This window comes from Eleutherodactylus coqui, chromosome 2 (genome assembly GCF_035609145.1).
Source record: "Eleutherodactylus coqui strain aEleCoq1 chromosome 2, aEleCoq1.hap1, whole genome shotgun sequence".
Lineage (NCBI taxonomy): Eukaryota > Metazoa > Chordata > Amphibia > Anura > Eleutherodactylidae > Eleutherodactylus > Eleutherodactylus coqui.
In genome coordinates this window covers 345,924,110-345,948,052 of record NC_089838.1, presented here as the reverse complement: position 1 = coordinate 345,948,052, position 23,943 = coordinate 345,924,110, and the positions used below count along the sequence as shown (strand labels likewise).

At 52.3% G+C, this 23,943-nt stretch overlaps 1 protein-coding gene across 2 annotated transcripts in view; it reads right to left on the bottom strand.

Moving 5' to 3' along the window:
* Positions 1 to 43: 43 nt before the first annotated feature.
* The window catches only part of SLC2A4 (solute carrier family 2 member 4), a 180,152-nt gene continuing 156,252 nt past the window's right edge, over positions 44 to 23,943 (bottom strand). For both annotated transcript variants that reach the window (XM_066593967.1, XM_066593968.1), the window contains 4 exons: positions 10,167 to 10,271; positions 1,156 to 1,257; positions 712 to 915; positions 44 to 640 (listed from right to left, as the gene is read on the bottom strand). In XM_066593967.1, the coding sequence (XP_066450064.1) occupies positions 437 to 640; positions 712 to 915; positions 1,156 to 1,257; positions 10,167 to 10,271 (615 nt within the window). In that variant the 3' untranslated portion in view covers positions 44 to 436. The remainder of the gene's footprint in view (positions 641 to 711; positions 916 to 1,155; positions 1,258 to 10,166; positions 10,272 to 23,943) is intronic.

Genomic DNA, 23,943 nt, shown 5'->3' with positions numbered 1-23,943 from the left:
GCTGAGCTCTTGGTCGCCTCTCTTACAAAGACACTATCACAGCGATATTTAAATCATTTAATGACACTGCAACAATATATACATCTTTACATGAGCAATACATATGTGATATACCACTCTGACAGCAGCTCTAACATGCAGGTGCTGACTCTCCCAGTAGGGGTGCTGTTCTGTCAGTACTGGATGCTGATAATAAACCTGGATAGTGAAGGGGATAATGGGGAGGAGTAGATGAGGCAATACAGCAAGCCTCTTCTGGATGCTACAGATGCCCTGTTGCCCACATGTGTGGACATAATAGGTGGGGCCAATACTCTGTGGCCACAGGGGCCCTTGGTGATGGAGGTGTCCTTGGGGAGGGGGCCCCTGGTGATGGAGGTAGGCTCCAGCAAACAGTTTCGGACTCATGTTTGAATTACTAGAGCCATCAACGTTCTCACATCTCCTCGCCACCTTCGAGGCTGTCCAGCTCCGTGCCGGCCTTCACTTCTTGCTCCAGCAAGGAGGGGATTCTCCGAAAGGCATGAGTGATTTCATCAAATGACCGTCCTCGGGTTTCTGGCACACGCAAATATGTGAAAATGAGGAACCCCAACAGGAGGAGAGCAAAGAGCAGGAAGACATAGGGGCCACAGAGGTCCTAGAAGAAGAGAGCACAGGTTATTCACAGGCCGGTATGACGTACAGCGGTGCTGGAGCCCTTGTGGTTACCGCTACATAGGGGAAGCCCATTCCAATGATGAAGTTGGAGGTCCAGTTTGTGCAGCCAGCGATGGCCATAGCAGCGGGTCGGGGGCCTTGGCTGAAGAGCTCTGCAACAATGAACCAGGGAATGGGCCCAGGACCAATCTCAAAGAATGCCACAAATCCAAAGATGGCTGCCATGCTGAGAGCACTGATGGATGGCATGGTGTCCTGGGGATGAAAGGGTTAACCATTAGCCTACCTTATAGTGATGGGCACTTTCCTACATGATGATTGGGGGGTAGGAGAAGATAGAGGATGATTTCAGAGATCATGTTAGGCCCCGCCGTGAACGGTCTACTGGGGCCTAACAAGCGTGCGGTGCGCACGGTGGCAGCGCCGGAGAAGTCTTTGCATGCAGTTATAGTGCGGGTTCATGCTGCAGAACATGTGGTGACATATCGGTCTCACCTGTAATACCATGGCAGCCGTCATCAGCAGTGCACACGCAATCATCCCAGTAAGACCCACGAGGTGTAGGGTCCGCCGGCCGGCCCTCTCCACCAGGAAGAGCTAGGAAGGACAGATGGACAAGGTGTGAAAGCTGCCACCCTGCAGACCGTCCCCTGTACCAACTGGCCACAGCAGCTGCCATGCTGCTTCAGTGCTTGGAGCCTTGACTTATAGGTGTGGCCCCGGAGGGCCTGCTCTCTGCCAGGAACAGGAACCGCGAGACCCCCAGAAAGAAGAGAGCTCATCACCAATCTACCTGCTGTCCTCCCTCTACATCGTGTAAGCTGCACCGCATGGAACCCGCTAAAGGGTCATCAGGAAGGAAAAGATGCCGGTAGCATCTTTATTGTTTAAAAGACTCCATTAGAAGAGAGCCTGCGACGTTTCATCCTACGCAGGGGACTTCATCAGGCATACAAGCAATGAGACATAGAGCTGTGTATATAGGGACATACTAGGGACCACCCCAATCATGGACTGGCTGACGGACACACCCCACACAGCATTGGTCCAAAGGAGGGGACGACAGGTGTACAAAGTAATTAGGGAAGGCGATCGTATAGTTATCAAAATATCACCTGGCCTATCCGGATCGCGGACGGATATCACATGTGGTAAGTTCGGCCCTTAATCGGATGTAACAGAGAATGGCACAAACAGCGCGCCGCACAGCATGTGACGCCATGACATCCGGCCCATACGGGCGCGATGCGTACCGGAACAACCCGCACAGCATGTGACGCCATGACATCCGGCCCATACGGGCGCGATGTGTACCGGAACAACCCGCACAGCATGTGACACGCCATGACATCCAGCCCATACGGGCGCGATGTGTACCGGAACAACCCGCACAGCATGTGACGCCATGACATCCGGCCCATACGGGCACGATGTGCATCGGAACAACCCGCACAGCATGTGACGCCATGACATCCGGCCCATACGGGCGCGATGCGTACCGGAACAACCCGCACAGCATGTGACGCCATGACATCCGGCCCATACGGGCGCGATGTGTACCGGAACAACCCGCACAGCATGTGACACGCCATGACATCCGGCCCATACGGGCGCGATGTGTACCGGAACAACCCGCACAGCATGTGACGCCATGACATCCGGCCCATACGGGCACGATGTGCATCGGAACAACCCGCACAGCATGTGACGCGCCATGACATCCAGCCCATACGGGCGCGATGTGCATCGGAACAACCCGCACAGCATGTGACGCGCCATGACATCCAGCCCATACGGGCGCGATGTGCATCGGAACAACCCGCACAGCATGTGACGCCATGACATCCGCCCCATCCGGGCGCGATGCGTACCGGAACAACCCGCACAGCATGTGACGCCATGACATCCGGCCCATACGGGCGCGATGTGTACCGGAACAACCCGCACAGCATGTGACACGCCATGACATCCGGCCCATACGGGCGCGATGTGTACCGGAACAACCCGCACAGCATGTGACGCCATGACATCCGGCCCATACGGGCACGATGTGCATCGGAACAACCCGCACAGCATGTGACGTGCCATGACATCCGCCCCATCCGGGCACGATGCGTACCGGAACAACCCGCACAGCATGTGACGCGCCATGACATCCAGCCCATACGGGCGCGATGTGCATCGGAACAACCCGCACAGCATGTGACACGCCATGACATCCGGCCCATACGGGCGCGATGCGTACCGGAACAACCCGCACAGCATGTGACGCCATGACATCCGGCCCATACGGGCGCGATGTGTACCGGAACAACCCGCACAGCATGTGACACGCCATGACATCCGGCCCATACGGGCGCGATGCGTACCGGAACAACCCGCACAGCATGTGACGCCATGACATCCGGCCCATACGGGCGCGACGCGTACCGGAACAACCCGCACAGCATGTGACGCCATGACATCCGCCCCATCCGGGCACGATGCGTACCGGAACAACCCGCACAGCATGTGACGCCATGACATCCGGCCATACGGGTGCGATGCGTACGGGAACAACCCGCACAGCATGTGACGCCATGACATCCGGCCATACGGGCGCGATGCGTACGGGAACAACCCGCACAGCATGTGACGCCATGACATCTGGCCCATACGGGCGCGATGCGTACCGGAACAACCCGCACAGCATGTGACGCCATGACATCCGGCCCATACGGGCGCGATGTGCACCGGAACAACCCGCACAGCATGTGACGCCATGACATCCGGCCCATACGGGCACGATGTGCATCGGAACAACCCGCACAGCATGTGACGCCATGACATCCGGCCCATACGGGCGCGATGTGCACCGGAACAACCCGCACAGCATGTGACGCCATGACATCCGGCCCATACGGGCGCGATGTGTACCGGAACAACCCACACAGCATGTGACGCGCCATGACATCCAGCCCATTTGGGCGCGATGTGCATCGGAACAACCCGCACAGCATGTGACGCCATGACATCCGGCCCATACGGGCGCGACGCGTACCGGAACAACCCGCACAGCATGTGACGCCATGACATCCGCCCCATCCGGGCACGATGCGTACCGGAACAACCCGCACAGCATGTGACACGCCATGACATCCGGCCATACGGGCGCGATGCGTACCGGAACAACCCGCACAGCATGTGACGCGCCATGACATCCGCCCCATCCGGGCACGATGTGCATCGGAACAACCCGCACAGCATGTGACACGCCATGACATCCGGCCATACGGGCGCGATGCGTACCGGAACAACCCGCACAGCATGTGACACGCCATGACATCCAGCCCATACGGGCACGATGTGCATCGGAACAACCCGCACAGCATGTGACGCGCCATGACATCCAGCCCATACGGGCACGATGCGTACCGGAACAACCCGCACAGCATGTGACACGCCATGACATCCGGCCCATACGGGCGCGATGCGTACCGGAACAACCCGCACAGCATGTGACACGCCATGACATCCGGCCATACGGGCGCGATGCGTACCGAAACAACCCGCACAGCATGTGACACGCCATGACATCCGGCCCATACGGGCGCGATGCGTACCGGAACAACCCGCACAGCATGTGACGCCATGACATCCGGCCCATACGGGCGCGATGCGTACCGGAACAACCCGCACAGCATGTGACACGCCATGACATCCGGCCATACGGGCGCGATGCGTACCGGAACAACCCGCACAGCATGTGACACGCCATGACATCCGGCCCATACGGGCGCGATGCGTACCGGAACAACCCGCACAGCATGTGACGCCATGACATCCGGCCCATACGGGCGCGATGCGTACCGGAACAACCCGCACAGCATGTGAGGCGCCATGACATCCGGCCCATACGGGCGCGATGCGTACCGGAACAACCCGCACAGCATGTGACGCGCCATGACATCCGCCCCATACGGGCGCGATGCGTACCGGAACAACCCGCACAGCATGTGACGCCATGACATCCGGCCCATACGGGCGCGATGCGTACCGGAACAACCCGCACAGCATGTGACACGCCATGACATCCGGCCCCATACGGGCGCGATGTGTACCGGAACAACCCGCATAGCAAGTGACACGCCATGACATCCGGCCCATACGGGCACGATGCGTACCGGAACAACCCGCACAGCATGTGACGCGCCATGACATCCGCCCCATCCGGGCACGATGCGTACCGGAACAACCCGCACAGCATGTGACACGCCATGACATCCGCCCCATCGGGGCACGACGTGTACCGGAACAACCCGCACAGCATGTGACGCGCCATGACATCCGGCCCATCCGGGCACGACGCGTACCGGAACAACCCGCACAGCATGTGACGCGCCATGACATCCGGCCCATACGGGCGCGATGTGTACCGGAACAACCCGCACAGCATGTGACGCGCCATGACATCCGGCCCATACGGGCGCGATGCGTACCGGCACAACCCCCACAGCATGTGACGCGCCATGACATCCGCCCCATCCGGGCACGATGCGTACCGGAACAACCCGCACAGCATGTGACACGCCATGACATCCGGCCCCATCCGGGCACGATGCGTACCGGAACAACCCGCACAGCATGTGACGCGCCATGACATCTGCCCCGATCCGGGCACGATGCGTACCGGAACAACCCGCACAGCATGTGACGCGCCATGACATCCGCCCCATCCGGGCACGATGCACAACGGAACAACCCGCACAGCATGTGACACGCCATGACATCCGCCCCATCAGGGCGCGATGCGTACCGGAACAACCCGCACAGCATGTGACACGCCATGACATCCGGCCCCATACGGGCACGATGCGTACCGGAACAACCCGCACAGCATGTGACGCGCCATGACATCCGGCCCATCCGGGCACAATGCGTACCTGAACAACCCGCACAGCATGTGACGCCATGACATCCGGCCATACGGGCGCGATGCGTACCGGAACAACCCGCACAGCATGTGACACGCCATCACATCCGGCCCATACGGGTGCGATGTGTACCGGAACAACCCGCACAGCATGTGACACGCCATGACATCCGGCCCATACGGGCGCGATGCGTACCGGAACAACCCGCACAGCATGTGATGCGCCATGACATCCGCCCCATCCGGACACGATGCGTACCGGAACAACCCGCACAGTATGTGACACGCCATGACATCCGGCCCATACGGGCGCGATGCGTACCAGAACAACCCGCACAGCATGTGACGTGCCATGACATCCGGCCCATACGGGCGCGATGCGTACCGGAACAACCCGCACAGCATGTGACGCCATGACATCCGCCCCATACGGGCGCGATGCGTATCGGAACAACCCGCACAGCATGTGACGCGCCATGACATCCGCCCCATACGGGCACGATGCACAACGGAACAACCCGCACAGCATGTGACGCGCCATGACATCCGTCCCCATCCGGGCGCGATGCGTACCGGAACAACCCGCACAGCATGTGACGCGCCATGACATCCGGCCCATACGGGCACGATGCGTACCGGAACAACCCGCATAGCAAGTGACACGCCATGACATCCGGCCCATACGGGCACGATGCGTACCGGAACAACCCGCACAGCATGTGACACGCCATGACATCCGCCCCATCCGGGCGCGATGCGTATCGGAACAACCCGCACAGCATGTGACACGCCATGACATCCGCCCCATCCGGGCACGATGTGCATCGGAACAACCCGCACAGCATGTGACACGCCATGACATCTGGCCCATACGGGCGCGATGTGTACCGGAACAACCCGCACAGCATGTGACACGCCATGACATCCGGCCCATACGGGCGCGATGTGCATCGGAACAACCCGCACAGCATGTGACACGCCATGACATCCGGCCCCATACGGGCACGATGCGTACCGGAACAACCCGCACAGCATGTGACACGCCATGACATCCGGCCCATACGGGCACGATGCGTACCGGAACAACCCGCACAGCATGTGACACGCCATGACATCCGCCCCATCCGGGCACGATGTGCATCGGAACAACCCGCACAGCATGTGACACGCCATGACATCCGCCCCATCCGGGCACGATGTGCATCGGAACAACCCGCACAGCATGTGACGCGCCATGACATCCGGCCCCATACGGGCACGATGTGTACCGGAACAACCCGCACAGCATGTGACGCGCCATGACATCCGGCCCATACGGGCGCGATGCGTATCGGAACAACCCGCACAGCATGTGACACGCCATGACATCCGGCCCCATACGGGCGCGATGTGCATCGGAACAACCCGCACAGCATGTGACACGCCATGACATCCGGCCCCATACGGGCGCGATGTGCATCGGAACAACCCGCACAGCATGTGACACGCCATGACATCCGGCCCCATCCGGGCACGATGCGTACCGGAACAACCCGCACAGCATGTGACACGCCATGACATCCGGCCCATCCGGGCACGATGCGTACCGGAACAACCCGCACAGCATGTGACGCGCCATGACATCCGGCCCATCCGGGCACAATGCACAACGGAACAACCCGCACAGCATGTGACGCGCCATGACATCCGGCCCATACGGGCGCGATGCGTACCGGAACAACCCGCACAGCATGTGACGCGCCATGACATCCGGCCCATACGGGCGCGATGCGTACCGGAACAACCCGCACAGCATGTGACGCGCCATGACATCCGGCCCATCCGGGCGCGATGTGTACCGGAACAACCCGCACAGCATGTGACACGCCATGACATCCGCCCCATCCGGGCACGATGCGTACCGGAACAACCCGCACAGCATGTGACACGCCATGACATCCGCCCCATCCGGGCACGATGCGTACCGGAACAACCCGCACAGCATGTGACACGCCATGACATCCGGCCCATCCGGGCACGATGCGTACCGGAACAACCCGCACAGCATGTGACGCGCCATGACATCCGCCCCATCCGGGCACGATGTGCATCGGAACAACCCGCACAGCATGTGACACGCCATGACATCCGCCCCATCCGGGCACGATGCGTACCGGAAAAACCCGCACAGCATGTGACGCGCCATGACATCCGGCCCCATACGGGCGCGATGTGTACCGGAACAACCCGGACAGCATGTGACGCGCCATGACATCCGGCCCCATACGGGCGCGATGTGTACCGGAAGAACCCGCACAGCATGTGACGCGCCATGACATCCGCCCCATCCGGGCACGATGCGTACCGGAACAACCCGCACAGCATGTGACGCGCCATGACATCCGGCCCATACGGGCGCGATGTGTACCGGAACAACCCGGACAGCATGTGACGCGCCATGACATCCGGCCCCATACGGGCGCGATGTGTACCGGAAGAACCCGCACAGCATGTGACGCGCCATGACATCCGGCCCCATACGGGCGCGATGTGTACCGGAACAACCCGCACAGCATGTGACGCGCCATGACATCCGGCCCATCCGGGCGCGATGTGTACCGGAACAACCCGCACAGCATGTGACACGCCATGACATCCGCCCCATCCGGGCACGATGCGTACCGGAACAACCCGCACAGCATGTGACACGCCATGACATCCGCCCCATCCGGGCACGATGCGTACCGGAACAACCCGCACAGCATGTGACACGCCATGACATCCGGCCCATCCGGGCACGATGCGTACCGGAACAACCCGCACAGCATGTGACGCGCCATGACATCCGCCCCATCCGGGCACGATGTGCATCGGAACAACCCGCACAGCATGTGACACGCCATGACATCCGCCCCATCCGGGCACGATGCGTACCGGAAAAACCCGCACAGCATGTGACGCGCCATGACATCCGGCCCATACGGGCGCGATGTGTACCGGAACAACCCGGACAGCATGTGACGCGCCATGACATCCGGCCCCATACGGGCGCGATGTGTACCGGAAGAACCCGCACAGCATGTGACGCGCCATGACATCCGCCCCATCCGGGCACGATGCGTACCGGAACAACCCGCACAGCATGTGACGCGCCATGACATCCGGCCCATACGGGCGCGATGTGTACCGGAACAACCCGGACAGCATGTGACGCGCCATGACATCCGGCCCCATACGGGCGCGATGTGTACCGGAAGAACCCGCACAGCATGTGACGCGCCATGACATCCGGCCCCATACGGGCGCGATGTGTACCGGAACAACCCGCACAGCATGTGACGCGCCATGACATCCGGCCCCATACGGGCGCGATGTGTACCGGAACAACCCGCACAGCATGTGACGCGCCATGACATCCGGCCCCATACGGGCACGATGCGTACCGGAACAACCCGCACAGCATGTGACGCGCCATGACATCCGGCCCATCCGGGCACGATGTGCACCGAAACAACCCGCACAGCATGTGACGCGCCATGACATCCGGCCCATCCGGGCACGATGCGTACCGGAACAACCCGCACAGCATGTGACGCGCCATGACATCCGGCCCCCGTCCGTCTGCTTTAAGAGCTCAGTAGCAGTGCCGGGGAGCCAGCCGGAGGACGCAGCTGAGAGCAGGAGAGGTGAGTATAATTTTTTTTCACAGTTATTGATAATTATTGGGGAAGAGCTTGTATTTCAAGCCCTTCCCCGATAATCATTCTGCGGGGCTTGTCAGAAACCACTGCTTACAATGGGATCCCATTGAAAGCAATAGAATAGAATGCCGCGGACTTCTGCCACAGCTGTGACAGAGGATTCCTTCATGCCTGCGGTCCCCACGGGGATGAAGGAAACTCCTGCCACAGCAGTCCCAGCTGTGGCAGAAGTCCGCGCCATGCTCCCTATGCTTTCAGTGAGGTAGCGCTGCTGTCGCTGGCCCCATTGAAACCACCTGCGATATGCCGCTTCTATACCGGCCTCTTTCTTGTGCTGCGATATTTTTCTCGTGCTCTCGCAGCGCAAGAAAGAAAATCTGGCCAGTGGGTGGGAGCCCTTAGTGTTACATCCGATTAAGGGCCGAACTTACCACATGTGATATCCGGCCGCGATCCGGATAGGCCAGGTGATATTTTGATAACTATACGATCGCCTTCCCTAATTACTTTGTACACCTGTCGTCCCCTCCTTTGGACCAATGCTGTGTGGGGTGTGTCCGTCAGCCAGTCCATGATTGGGGTGGTCCCTAGTATGTCCCTATATACACAGGTCTATGTCTCATTGCTTGTATGCCTGATGAAGTCCCCTGCGTAGGATGAAACGTCGCAGGCTCTCTTCTAATGGAGTCTTTTAAACAATAAAGATGCTACCGGCATTTTTTACTTCCTGATGACCCTTTAGAGAGTTCCATGCGGTGCTGCTTACATCTACCTAGTATCCACCGGGCCCCTGAGACTCCGCCTCCAGCGGTGAGCGCGCTCCTTTGTTACACTTGTCTCCCCTACTGTTGTAGTGACTTGGTGCTGCAGAGACTTCGCAGACCCCTACAACGGGTGCTATCAGCTGAACTCACCGACACAACTGTAAACGCCGTATTCACGATTCCTGCGCCGATTGTGGCGTAGATCGGCTGCTCCACCCCGGCTTTAGAGAAGATATCAGTGGAGTAATAGAAGATCTGCGGAAGACAAACAGACGTCAGACCTACAAACCTATAGCCCTGCACCAGGGGAGGGTGGGCAGCAGCGCTTCTGACACCCGAGCAGCACCCACTCAATCATTCACAGGCACATCGGAGTGGGGGGATCGGCAGGGGTCTCAGCAAGGACCCCCTGTCCTGTGGATAACCTGTGCAGGGGCGATTACTTGCCTTCAAACTTGCATGGTTAACTGTCAGAAAAAAACGCAATGGCAGCAACCGGCTGCGTTGGTCACTGGCTCCTAGGAAAAGTGATCAAAAAGTCATCTGTTCCCCTAACTGTTAGTAATGCCAACAACAGGCCCCCCCGCAAAAAAACAACCCCGGAGACATTCAACAGGTACAAGCCTGAAGAGAAGTATTACTGGAGAAGAAGCCCCCTGTGACCCCCATGTGGCTGTAATCCGAGCGCCCCGAACAGCGGCAGCCAGTCCGTTACTGCGCAAATCACCCGACAAATAACGCAAGTGCAAAACTGGAGCGAAGTGGGAAAAATGCAACCCCTTATACGGTACAATACATGGTGCCACTGAAAACTACTACTTGTACTGCACGAAACACGTCCTGTGGGAGAGAAATGAGCCAGAAGATAAAGAAAGGAGGCCTTATTGTAGGTCGCAATACCGGTACTGCGGCACATGAGGTGAAGGCGGTCAGCGCAGCTCCCAGTCACCAACAACTAAGGCTAATCATTCCATAAGGGGAATGGATGTTTAAGGCACTGCAATACTTCTGTGTTACAGTACATGGTACTCTGGGAGCCTATTAGGCGCTACCGCAGTCTAAAAGGAGGACTGGGGGCATCAGCCTGACTGACGCTCCCTTACCAACTAATACCAAAAAACTTACCGACAACTTCTTTAATGTCAAATGTGGGGTAGGCCACAGCTTTATTAACGATTTAACCCTTACTACCTATTATTTCTAACTCGCTAACCCTTCCCATGCTCCAACCCGCTTTAACTTAACTGAATTCAACTTTAACAGTTCCACTGGACGTTTGTAAGCCCGCTTTCCTTGGGCTTGTAAACCTTTCTTCAAACCAGCATGGAAAGTTCAGGCAAAACCCAGCTGTGACGATTTCCAACAACTAAAGTCTTATAAAGTCTCTCCTCGCCCAATCCCCCGGGCGGGTGGGTGGGTGTCTTGCACGGCTCCGTCTTCTCTCTTCACTTGCTTCTCACTTCTGTTCCTCTTCCCTTCTTCTTCCCCCCTTTCCGTTCTAAGCTCCTCCCCCTTTCTATCTCGCTATTACCCTAAAGCTCCGCCCCCAGTCCCCTGCAGCCGCGTTACTCACTGTGCTGCATAAGATCCCCGCTCTAGAGGGCTTTATGGTTAGAAAGAAAGAAATCATGCAACGCTCTAATAGAAATCTCTTTAAAGTTCTGCTAATGAAACGTTCCTACAGCAATGCGAAAAAGGCTAAACGTGCAGAACAGTCATATAACCAATGTAACTCTCCATAGTACTGGTGCCAAGTCATGTAACAGCACAAACATTACACGGCAACACATAATACGGTACGTCTACAGCAGCGTCTCCTCATGTCTGTCAGTGTCTGTGGAGCAGACATTATACAGTATTACTACAGCAGCGTCTCCTCATGTCTGTCAGTGTCTGTGGAGGAGACATTATACAGTATTACTACAGCAGCGTCTCCTCATGTCTGTCAGTGTCTGTGGAGGAGCAGACATTATACAGTATTACTACAGCAGCGTCTCCTCATGTCTGTCAGTGTCTGTGGAGGAGACATTATACAGTATTACTACAGCAGCGTCTCCTCATGTGTGTCAGTGTCTGTGGGGGAGACATTATACAGTGTTACTACAGCAGCGTCTCCTCATGTCTGTCAGTGTCTGTGGAGGAGCAGACATTATACAGTATTACTACAGCAGCGTCTCCTCATGTCTGTCAGTGTCTGTGGAGGAGACATTATACAGTATTACTACAGCAGCGTCTCCTCATGTCTGTCAGTGTCTGTGGAGGAGCAGACATTATACAGTATTACTACAGCAGCCTCTCCTTATGTCTGTCAGTGTCTGTGGAGGAGACATTATAAAGTATTACTACAGCAGCGTCTCCTCATGTCTGTCAGTGTCTGTGGAGGAGCAGACATTATACAGTATTACTACAGCAGCGTCTCCTCATGTCTGTCAGTGTCTGTGGAGGAGACATTATACCGTATTACTACAGCAGCGTCTCCTCAGGTCTGTCAGTGTCTGTGGAGGAGACATTATATAGTATTACTACAGCAGCGTCTCCTCATGTCTGTCAGTGTCTGTGGAGGAGCAGACATTATACAGTATTACTACAGCAGCGTCTCCTCATGTCTGTCAGTGTCTGTGGAGGAGCAGACATTATACAGTATTACTACAGCAGCGTCTCCTCATGTCTGTCAGTGTCTGTGGAGGAGGAGACATTATACAGTATTACTACAGCAGCGTCTCCTCAGGTCTGTCAGTGTCTGTGGAGGAGACATTATACAGTATTACTACAGCAGCGTCTCCTCATGTCTGTCAGTGTCTGTGGAGGAGCAGACATTATACAGTATTACTACAGCAGCGTCTCCTCATGTCTGTCAGTGTCTGTGGAGGAGCAGACATTATACAGTATTACTACAGCAGCGTCTCCTCATGTCTGTCAGTGTCTGTGGAGCAGACATTATACAGTATTACTACAGCAGCGTCTCCTCATGTCTGTCAGTGTCTGTGGAGGAGCAGACATTATACAGTATTACTACAGCAGCGTCTCCTCATGTCTGTCAGTGTCTGTGGGGGAGACATTATACAGTATTACTACAGCAGCGTCTCCTCATGTCTGTCAGTGTCTGTGGAGGAGCAGAGATTATACAGTATTACTACAGCAGCGTCTCCTCATGTCTGTCTGTGTCTGTGGAGGAGCAGACATTATACAGTATTACTACAGCAGCGTCTCCTCATGTCTGTCAGTGTCTATGGAGGAGACATTATACAGTATTACTACAGCAGCGTCTCCTCATGTCCGTCAGTATCTGTGGAGGAGTAGACATTATACAGTATTACTACAGCAGCGTCTCCTCATGTCCGTCAGTATCTGTGGAGGAGCAGACATTATACAGTATTACTACAGCAGCGTCTCCTCATGTCTGTCAGTGTCTGTGGAGGAGACATTATACAGTATTACTACAGCAGCGTCTCCTCATGTCTGTCAGTGTCTGTGGGGGAGACATTATACAGTATTACTACAGCAGCGTCTTCTCATGTCTGTCAGTGTCTGTGGAGGAGCAGAGATTATACAGTATTACTACAGCAGCGTCTCCTCAGGTCTGTCTGTGTCTGTGGAGCAGACATTATACAGTATTACTACAGCAGCGTCTCCTCATGTCCGTCAGTATCTGTGGAGGAGTAGACATTATACAGTATTACTACAGCAGCGTCTCCTCATGTCTGTCAGTGTCTGTGGAGGAGCAGACATTATACAGTATTACTACAGCAGCGTCTCCTCCTGTCTGTCAGTGTCTGTGGAGGAGACATTATACAGTATTACTACAGCAGCGTCTCCTCATGTCTGTCAGTATCTGTGGAGGAGTAGACATTATACAGTATTACTACAGCAGCGTCTCCTCATGTCTGTCAGTGTCTGTGGAGGAGACATTATACAGTATTACTACAGCAGCGTCTCCTCATGTCTGTCAGTGTCTGTGGAGCAGACATTATACAGTATTACTACAGCAGCGTCTCCTCATGTCTGTCAGTGTCTGTGGAGGAGCAGACATTATACAGTATTACTACAGCAGCGTCTCCTCATGTCTGTCAGTGTCTGTGGAGCAGACATTATACAGTATTACTACAGCAGCGTCTCCTCATGTCTGTCAGTGTCTGTGGAGGAGGAGACATTATACAGTATTACTACAGCAGCGTCTCCTCTTGTCTGTCAGTGTCTGTGGAGGAGCAGACATTATACAGTATTACTACAGCAGCGTCTCCTCATGTCTGTCAGTGTCTGTGGAGGAGCAGACATTATACAGTATTACTACAGCAGCGTCTCCTCATGTCTGTCAGTGTCTGTGGAGCAGACATTATACAGTATTACTACAGCAGCGTCTCCTCATGTCTGTCAGTGTCTGTGGAGCAGACATTATACAGTATTACTACAGCAGCGTCTCCTCATGTCTGTCAATGTCTGTGGAGGAGCAGACATTATACAGTATTACTACAGCAGCGTCTCCTCATGTCTGTGGAGGAGCAGACATTATACAGTATTACTACAGCAGCGTCTCCACATGTCTGTCAGTGTCTATGGAGCAAACATTATACAGTATTACTACAGCAGCGTCTCCTCATGTCTGTCAGTGTCTGTGGAGGAGCAGACATTATACAGTATTACTACAGCAGCGTCTCCTCATGTCTGTCAGTGTCTGTGGAGGAGCAGACATTATACAGTATTACTACAGCAGCGTCTCCTCATGTCTGTGGAGGAGCAGACATTATACAGTATTACTACAGCAGCGTCTCCTCATGTCTGTGGAGGAGCAGACATTATACAGTATTACTACAGCAGCGTCTCCTCATGTCTGTCAGTGTCTGTGGAGCAGACATTATACAGTATTACTACAGCAGTGTCTCCTCATGTCTGTCAGTGTCTGTGGAGGAGCAGACATTATACCGTATTACTACAGCAGCGTCTCCTCATGTCTGTCAGTGTCTGTGGAGGAGACATTATAAAGTATTACTACAGCAGCGTCTCCTCATGTCTGTCAGTGTCTGTGGAGGAGCAGACATTATACAGTATTACTACAGCAGCGTCTCCTCATGTCTGTCAGTGTCTGTGGAGGAGACATTATACCGTATTACTACAGCAGCGTCTCCTCAGGTCTGTCAGTGTCTGTGGAGGAGACATTATACAGTATTACTACAGCAGCGTCTCCTCATGTCTGTCAGTGTCTGTGGAGGAGCAGACATTATACAGTATTACTACAGCAGCGTCTCCTCATGTCTGTCAGTGTCTGTGGAGGAGCAGACATTATACAGTATTACTACAGCAGCGTCTCCTCATGTCTGTCAGTGTCTGTGGGGGAGACATTATACAGTATTACTACAGCAGCGTCTCCTCATGTCTGTCAGTGTCTGTGGAGGAGCAGAGATTATACAGTATTACTACAGCAGCGTCTCCTCATGTCTGTCTGTGTCTGTGGAGGAGCAGACATTATACAGTATTACTACAGCAGCGTCTCCTCATGTCTGTCAGTGTCTATGGAGGAGACATTATACAGTATTACTACAGCAGCGTCTCCTCATGTCCGTCAGTATCTGTGGAGGAGTAGACATTATACAGTATTACTACAGCAGCGTCTCCTCATGTCCGTCAGTATCTGTGGAGGAGCAGACATTATACAGTATTACTACAGCAGCGTCTCCTCATGTCTGTCAGTGTCTGTGGAGGAGACATTATACAGTATTACTACAGCAGCGTCTCCTCAGGTCTGTCAGTGTCTGTGGAGGAGACATTATACAGTATTACTACAGCAGCGTCTCCTCATGTCTGTCAGTGTCTGTGGAGGAGCAGACATTATACAGTATTACTACAGCAGCGTCTCCTCATGTCTGTCAGTGTCTGTGGAGGAGCAGACATTATACAGTATTACTACAGCAGCGTCTCCTCATGTCTGTCAGTGTCTGTGGGGGAGACATTATACAGTATTACTACAGCAGCGTCTCCTCATGTCTGTCAGTGTCTGTGGAGGAGCAGAGATTATACAGTATTACTACAGCAGCGTCTCCTCATGTCTGTCTGTGTCTGTGGAGGAGCAGACATTATACAGTATTACTACAGCAGCGTCTCCTCATGTCTGTCAGTGTCTATGGAGGAGACATTATACAGTATTACTACAGCAGCGTCTCCTCATGTCTGTGGAGGAGCAGACATTATACAGTATTACTACAGCAGCGTCTCCTCATGTCTGTCAGTGTCTGTGGAGCAGACATTATACAGTATTACTACAGCAGTGTCTCCTCATGTCTGTCAGTGTCTGTGGAGGAGCAGACATTATACCGTATTACTACAGCAGCGTCTCCTCATGTCTGTCAGTGTCTGTGGAGGAGACATTATAAAGTATTACTACAGCAGCGTCTCCTCATGTCTGTCAGTGTCTGTGGAGGAGCAGACATTATACAGTATTACTACAGCAGCGTCTCCTCATGTCTGTCAGTGTCTGTGGAGGAGACATTATACCGTATTACTACAGCAGCGTCTCCTCAGGTCTGTCAGTGTCTGTGGAGGAGACATTATACAGTATTACTACAGCAGCGTCTCCTCATGTCCGTCAGTATCTGTGGAGGAGCAGACATTATACAGTATTACTACAGCAGCGTCTCCTCATGTCTGTCAGTGTCTGTGGAGGAGACATTATACCGTATTACTACAGCAGCGTCTCCTCAGGTCTGTCAGTGTCTGTGGAGGAGACATTATACAGTATTACTACAGCAGCGTCTCCTCATGTCTGTCAGTGTCTGTGGAGGAGCAGACATTATACAGTATTACTACAGCAGCGTCTCCTCATGTCTGTCAGTGTCTGTGGAGGAGCAGACATTATACAGTATTACTACAGCAGCGTCTCCTCATGTCTGTCAGTGTCTGTGGGGGAGACATTATACAGTATTACTACAGCAGCGTCTCCTCATGTCTGTCAGTGTCTGTGGAGGAGCAGAGATTATACAGTATTACTACAGCAGCGTCTCCTCATGTCTGTCTGTGTCTGTGGAGGAGCAGACATTATACAGTATTACTACAGCAGCGTCTCCTCATGTCTGTCAGTGTCTATGGAGGAGACATTATACAGTATTACTACAGCAGCGTCTCCTCATGTCCGTCAGTATCTGTGGAGGAGTAGACATTATACAGTATTACTACAGCAGCGTCTCCTCATGTCCGTCAGTATCTGTGGAGGAGCAGACATTATACAGTATTACTACAGCAGCGTCTCCTCATGTCTGTCAGTGTCTGTGGAGGAGACATTATACAGTATTACTACAGCAGCGTCTCCTCATGTCTGTCAGTGTCTGTGGGGGAGACATTATACAGTATTACTACAGCAGCGTCTCCTCATGTCTGTCAGTGTCTGTGGAGGAGCAGAGATTATACAGTATTACTACAGCAGCGTCTCCTCAGGTCTGTCTGTGTCTGTGGAGCAGACATTATACAGTATTACTACAGCAGCGTCTCCTCATGTCCGTCAGTATCTGTGGAGGAGTAGACATTATACAGTATTACTACAGCAGCGTCTCCTCATGTCTGTCAGTGTCTGTGGAGGAGCAGACATTATACAGTATTACTACAGCAGCGTCTCCTCATGTCTGTCAGTGTCTGTGGGGGAGACATTATACAGTATTACTACAGCAGCGTCTCCTCATGTCTGTCAGTGTCTGTGGAGGAGCAGAGATTATACAGTATTACTACAGCAGCGTCTCCTCATGTCTGTCTGTGTCTGTGGAGGAGCAGACATTATACAGTATTACTACAGCAGCGTCTCCTCATGTCTGTCAGTGTCTATGGAGGAGACATTATACAGTATTACTACAGCAGCGTCTCCTCATGTCCGTCAGTATCTGTGGAGGAGTAGACATTATACAGTATTACTACAGCAGCGTCTCCTCATGTCCGTCAGTATCTGTGGAGGAGCAGACATTATACAGTATTACTACAGCAGCGTCTCCTCATGTCTGTCAGTGTCTGTGGAGGAGACATTATACAGTATTACTACAGCAGCGTCTCCTCATGTCTGTCAGTGTCTGTGGGGGAGACATTATACAGTATTACTACAGCAGCGTCTCCTCATGTCTGTCAGTGTCTGTGGAGGAGCAGAGATTATACAGTATTACTACAGCAGCGTCTCCTCAGGTCTGTCTGTGTCTGTGGAGCAGACATTATACAGTATTACTACAGCAGCGTCTCCTCATGTCTGTCAGTGTCTGTGGAGGAGGAGACATTATACAGTATTACTACAGCAGCGTCTCCTCTTGTCTGTCAGTGTCTGTGGAGGAGCAGACATTATACAGTATTACTACAGCAGCGTCTCCTCATGTCTGTCAGTGTCTGTGGAGGAGCAGACATTATACAGTATTACTACAGCAGCGTCTCCTCATGTCTGTCAGTGTCTGTGGAGCAGACATTATACAGTATTACTACAGCAGCGTCTCCTCATGTCTGTCAATGTCTGTGGAGGAGCAGACATTATACAGTATTACTACAGCAGCGTCTCCTCATGTCTGTGGAGGAGCAGACATTATACAGTATTACTACAGCAGCGTCTCCACATGTCTGTCAGTGTCTATGGAGCAGACATTATACAGTATTACTACAGCAGCGTCTCCTCATGTCTGTCAGTGTCTGTGGAGGAGCAGACATTATACAGTATTACTACAGCAGCGTCTCCTCATGTCTGTCAGTGTCTGTGAAGGAGCAGACATTATACAGTATTACTACAGCAGCGTCTCCTCATGTCTGTGGAGGAGCAGACATTATACAGTATTACTACAGCAGCGTCTCCTCATGTCTGTGGAGGACCAGACATTATACAGTATTACTACAGCAGCGTCTCCTCATGTCTGTCAGTGTCTGTGGAGCAGACATTATACAGTATTACTACAGCAGTGTCTCCTCATGTCTGTCAGTGTCTGTGGAGGAGACATTATACAGTATTACTACAGCAGCGTCTCCTCATGTCTGTCAGTGTCTGTGGAGGAGCAGACATTATACAGTATTACTACAGCAGCGTCTCCTCATGTCTGTCAGTGTCTGTGGAGCAGACATTATACAGTATTACTACAGCAGCGTCTCCTCATGTCTGTCAGTGTCTGTGGAGGAGCAGACATTATACAGTATTACTACAGCAGCGTCTCCTCATGTCTGTCAATGTCTGTGGAGGAGCAGACATTATACAGTATTACTACAGCAGCGTCTCCTCATGTCTGTGGAGGAGCAGACATTATACAGTATTACTACAGCAGCGTCTCCACATGTCTGTCAGTGTCTATGGAGCAGACATTATACAGTATTACTACAGCAGCGTCTCCTCATGTCTGTCAGTGTCTGTGGAGGAGCAGACATTATACAGTATTACTACAGCAGCGTCTCCTCATGTCTGTCAGTGTCTGTGGAGGAGCAGACATTATACAGTATTACTACAGCAGCGTCTCCTCATGTCTGTGGAGGAGCAGACATTATACAGTATTACTACAGCAGCGTCTCCTCATGTCTGTGGAGGAGCAGACATTATACAGTATTACTACAGCAGCGTCTCCTCATGTCTGTCAGTGTCTGTGGAGCAGACATTATACAGTATTACTACAGCAGTGTCTCCTCATGTCTGTCAGTGTCTGTGGAGGAGACATTATACAGTATTACTACAGCAGCGTCTCCTCATGTCTGTCAGTGTCTGTGGAGGAGCAGACATTATACAGTATTACTACAGCAGCGTCTCCTCATGTCTGTCAGTGTCTGTGGAGGAGCAGACATTATACAGTATTACTACAGCAGCGTCTCCTCATGTCTGTCAGTGTCTGTGGAGGAGCAGACATTATACAGTATTACTACAGCAGCGTCTCCTCATGTCTGTGGAGGAGCAGACATTATACAGTATTACTACAGCAGCGTCTCCTCATGTCTGTCAGTGTCTGTGGAGCAGACATTATACAGTATTACTACAGCAGCGTCTCCTCATGTCTGTCAGTGTCTGTGGAGCAGACGTTATACAGTATTACTACAGCAGCGTCTCCTCATGTCTGTCAGTGTCTGTGGAGCAGACATTATACAGTATTACTACAGCAGCGTCTCCTCATGTCTGTCAATGTCTGTGGAGGAGCAGACATTATACAGTATTACTACAGCAGCGTCTCCTCATGTCTGTGGAGGAGCAGACATTATACAGTATTACTACAGCAGCGTCTCCACATGTCTGTCAGTGTCTATGGAGCAGACATTATACAGTATTACTACAGCAGCGTCTCCTCATGTCTGTCAGTGTCTGTGGAGGAGCAGACATTATACAGTATTACTACAGCAGCGTCTCCTCATGTCTGTCAGTGTCTGTGAAGGAGCAGACATTATACAGTATTACTACAGCAGCGTCTCCTCATGTCTGTGGAGGAGCAGACATTATACAGTATTACTACAGCAGCGTCTCCTCATGTCTGTGGAGGAGCAGACATTATACAGTATTACTACAGCAGCGTCTCCTCATGTCTGTCAGTGTCTGTGGAGCAGACATTATACAGTATTACTACAGCAGTGTCTCCTCATGTCTGTCAGTGTCTGTGGAGGAGACATTATACAGTATTACTACAGCAGCGTCTCCTCATGTCTGTCAGTGTCTGTGGAGGAGCAGACATTATACAGTATTACTACAGCAGCGTCTCCTCATGTCTGTCAGTGTCTGTGGAGCAGACATTATACAGTATTACTACAGCAGCGTCTCCTCATGTCTGTCAGTGTCTGTGGAGGAGCAGACATTATACAGTATTACTACAGCAGCGTCTCCTCATGTCTGTCAATGTCTGTGGAGGAGCAGACATTATACAGTATTACTACAGCAGCGTCTCCTCATGTCTGTGGAGGAGCAGACATTATACAGTATTACTACAGCAGCGTCTCCACATGTCTGTCAGTGTCTATGGAGCAGACATTATACAGTATTACTACAGCAGCGTCTCCTCATGTCTGTCAGTGTCTGTGGAGGAGCAGACATTATACAGTATTACTACAGCAGCGTCTCCTCATGTCTGTCAGTGTCTGTGGAGGAGCAGACATTATACAGTATTACTACAGCAGCGTCTCCTCATGTCTGTGGAGGAGCAGACATTATACAGTATTACTACAGCAGCGTCTCCTCATGTCTGTGGAGGAGCAGACATTATACAGTATTACTACAGCAGCGTCTCCTCATGTCTGTCAGTGTCTGTGGAGCAGACATTATACAGTATTACTACAGCAGTGTCTCCTCATGTCTGTCAGTGTCTGTGGAGGAGACATTATACAGTATTACTACAGCAGCGTCTCCTCATGTCTGTCAGTGTCTGTGGAGGAGCAGACATTATACAGTATTACTACAGCAGCGTCTCCTCATGTCTGTCAGTGTCTGTGGAGGAGCAGACATTATACAGTATTACTACAGCAGCGTCTCCTCATGTCTGTGGAGGAGCAGACATTATACAGTATTACTACAGCAGCGTCTCCTCATGTCTGTCAGTGTCTGTGGAGCAGACATTATACAGTATTACTACAGCAGCGTCTCCTCATGTCTGTCAGTGTCTGTGGAGCAGACGTTATACAGTATTACTACAGCAGCGTCTCCTCATGTCTGTCAGTGTCTGTGGAGCAGACATTATACAGTATTACTACAGCAGCGTCTCCTCATGTCTGTCAGTGTCTGTGGAGGAGACATTATACAGTATTACTACAGCAGCGTCTCTTCATGTCTGTCAGTGTCTGTGGAGGAGCAGACATTATACAGTATTACTACAGCAGCGTCTCCTCATGTCTGTCAGTGTCTGTGGAGGAGACATTATACAGTATTACTACAGCAGCGTCTCCTCATGTCTGTCAGTGTCTGTGGAGGACACATTATACACTGTTACCACAGCAGCGTCTCCTTATGTCTGTCAGTGTCTGTGGAGCAGACATTATACAGTATTACTACAGCAGCGTCTCCTCATGTCTGTCAGTGTCTGTGGTGGAGCAGACATTATACAGTATTACTACAGCAGCGTCTCCTCATGTCTGTCAGTGTCTGTGGAGGAGCAGACATTATACAGTATTACTACAGCAGCGTCTCCTCATGTCTGTCAGTGTCTGTGGAGGAGACATTATACAGTATTACTACAGCAGCGTCTCCTCGTGTCTGTCAGTGTCTGTGGAGGAGCAGACATTATACAGTATTACTAAAGCAGCGTCTCCTCATGTCTGTCAGTGTCTGTGGAGGAGGAGACATTATACAGTATTACTACAGCAGCGTCTCCTCATGTCTGTCAGTGTCTGTGGAGGAGCAGACATTATACAGTATTACTACAGCAGCGTCTCCTCATGTCTGTCAGTGTCTGCGGAGCAGACATTATACAGTATTACTACAGCAGCGTCTCCTCATGTCTGTCAGTGTCTGTGGAGGAGACATTATACAGTATTACTACAGCAGCGTCTCCTCATGTCTGTCAGTGTCTGTGGAGGAGACATTATACAGTATTACTACAGCAGCGTCTCCTCATGTCTGTCAGTGTCTGTGGAGGAGGAGACATTATACAGTATTACTACAGCAGCGTCTCCTCATGTCTGTCAGTGTCTGTGGAGGAGCAGACATTATACAGTACTACTACAGCAGCGTCTCCTCGTGTCTGTCAGTATCTGTGGAGCAGACATTATACAGTATTACTACAGCAGCGTCTCCTCATGTCTGTCAGTGTCTGCGGAGCAGACATTATACAGTATTACTACAGCAGCGTCTCCTCATGTCTGTCAGTGTCTGTGGAGGAGACATTATACAGTATTACTACAGCAGCGTCTCCTCATGTCTGTCAGTGTCTGTGGAGGAGCAGACATGATACAGTATTACTACAGCAGCGTCTCCTCATGTCTGTCAGTGTCTGTGGAGGAGACATTATATAGTATCACTGCAGCAGCGTCTCCTCATGTCTGTCAGTGTCTGTGGAGGAGACATTATAGAGTATTACTACAGCAGCGTCTCCTCATGTCTGTCAGTATCTGTGGAGGAGCAGACATTATACAATATTACTACAGCAGCGTCTCCTCATGTCTGTCAGTGTCTGTGGAGCAGACATTATACAGTATTACTACAGCAGCGTCTCCTCATGTCTGTCAGTGTCTGTGGAGGAGCAGACATTATACAGTATTACTACAGCAGCGTCTCCTCATGTCTGTCAGTGTCTGTGAAGGAGCAGACATTATACAGTATTACTACAGCAGCGTCTCCTCATGTCTGTCAGTGTCTGTGAAGGAGCAGACATTATACAGTATTACTACAGCAGCGTCTCCTCATGTCTGTCAGTGTCTGTGGAGGAGCAGACATTATACAGTATTACTACAGCAGCGTCTCCTCATGTCTGTCAGTGTCTGTGGAGGAGCAGCCATTATACAGTATTACTACAGCAGCGTCTCCTCATGTCTGTCAGTGTCTGTGGAGGAGACATTATACCGTATTACTACAGCAGCGTCTCCTCATGTCTGTCAGTGTCTGTGGAGGAGACATTATACAGTATTACTACAGCAGCGTCTCCTCATGTCTGTCAGTGTCTGTGGAGGAGCAGACATTATACAGTATTACTACAGCAGCGTCTCCTCATGTCTGTCAGTGTCTGTGGAGGAACAGACAGTATACAGTATTACTACAGCAGCGTCTCCTCATGTCTGTCAGTGTCTGTGGAGGAGACATTATACCGTATTACTACAGCAGCGTCTCCTCATGTCTGTCAGTGTCTGTGGAGGAGCAGACATTATACAGTATGTCTACAGCAGCGTCTCCTCATGTCTGTCAGTGTCTATGGAGGAGACATTATACAGTATTACTACAGCAGCGTCTCCTCATGTCTGTCAGTGTCTGTGGAGGAGCAGACATTATACAGTATTACTACAGCAGCGTCTCCTCATGTCTGTCAGTGTCTGTGGAGGA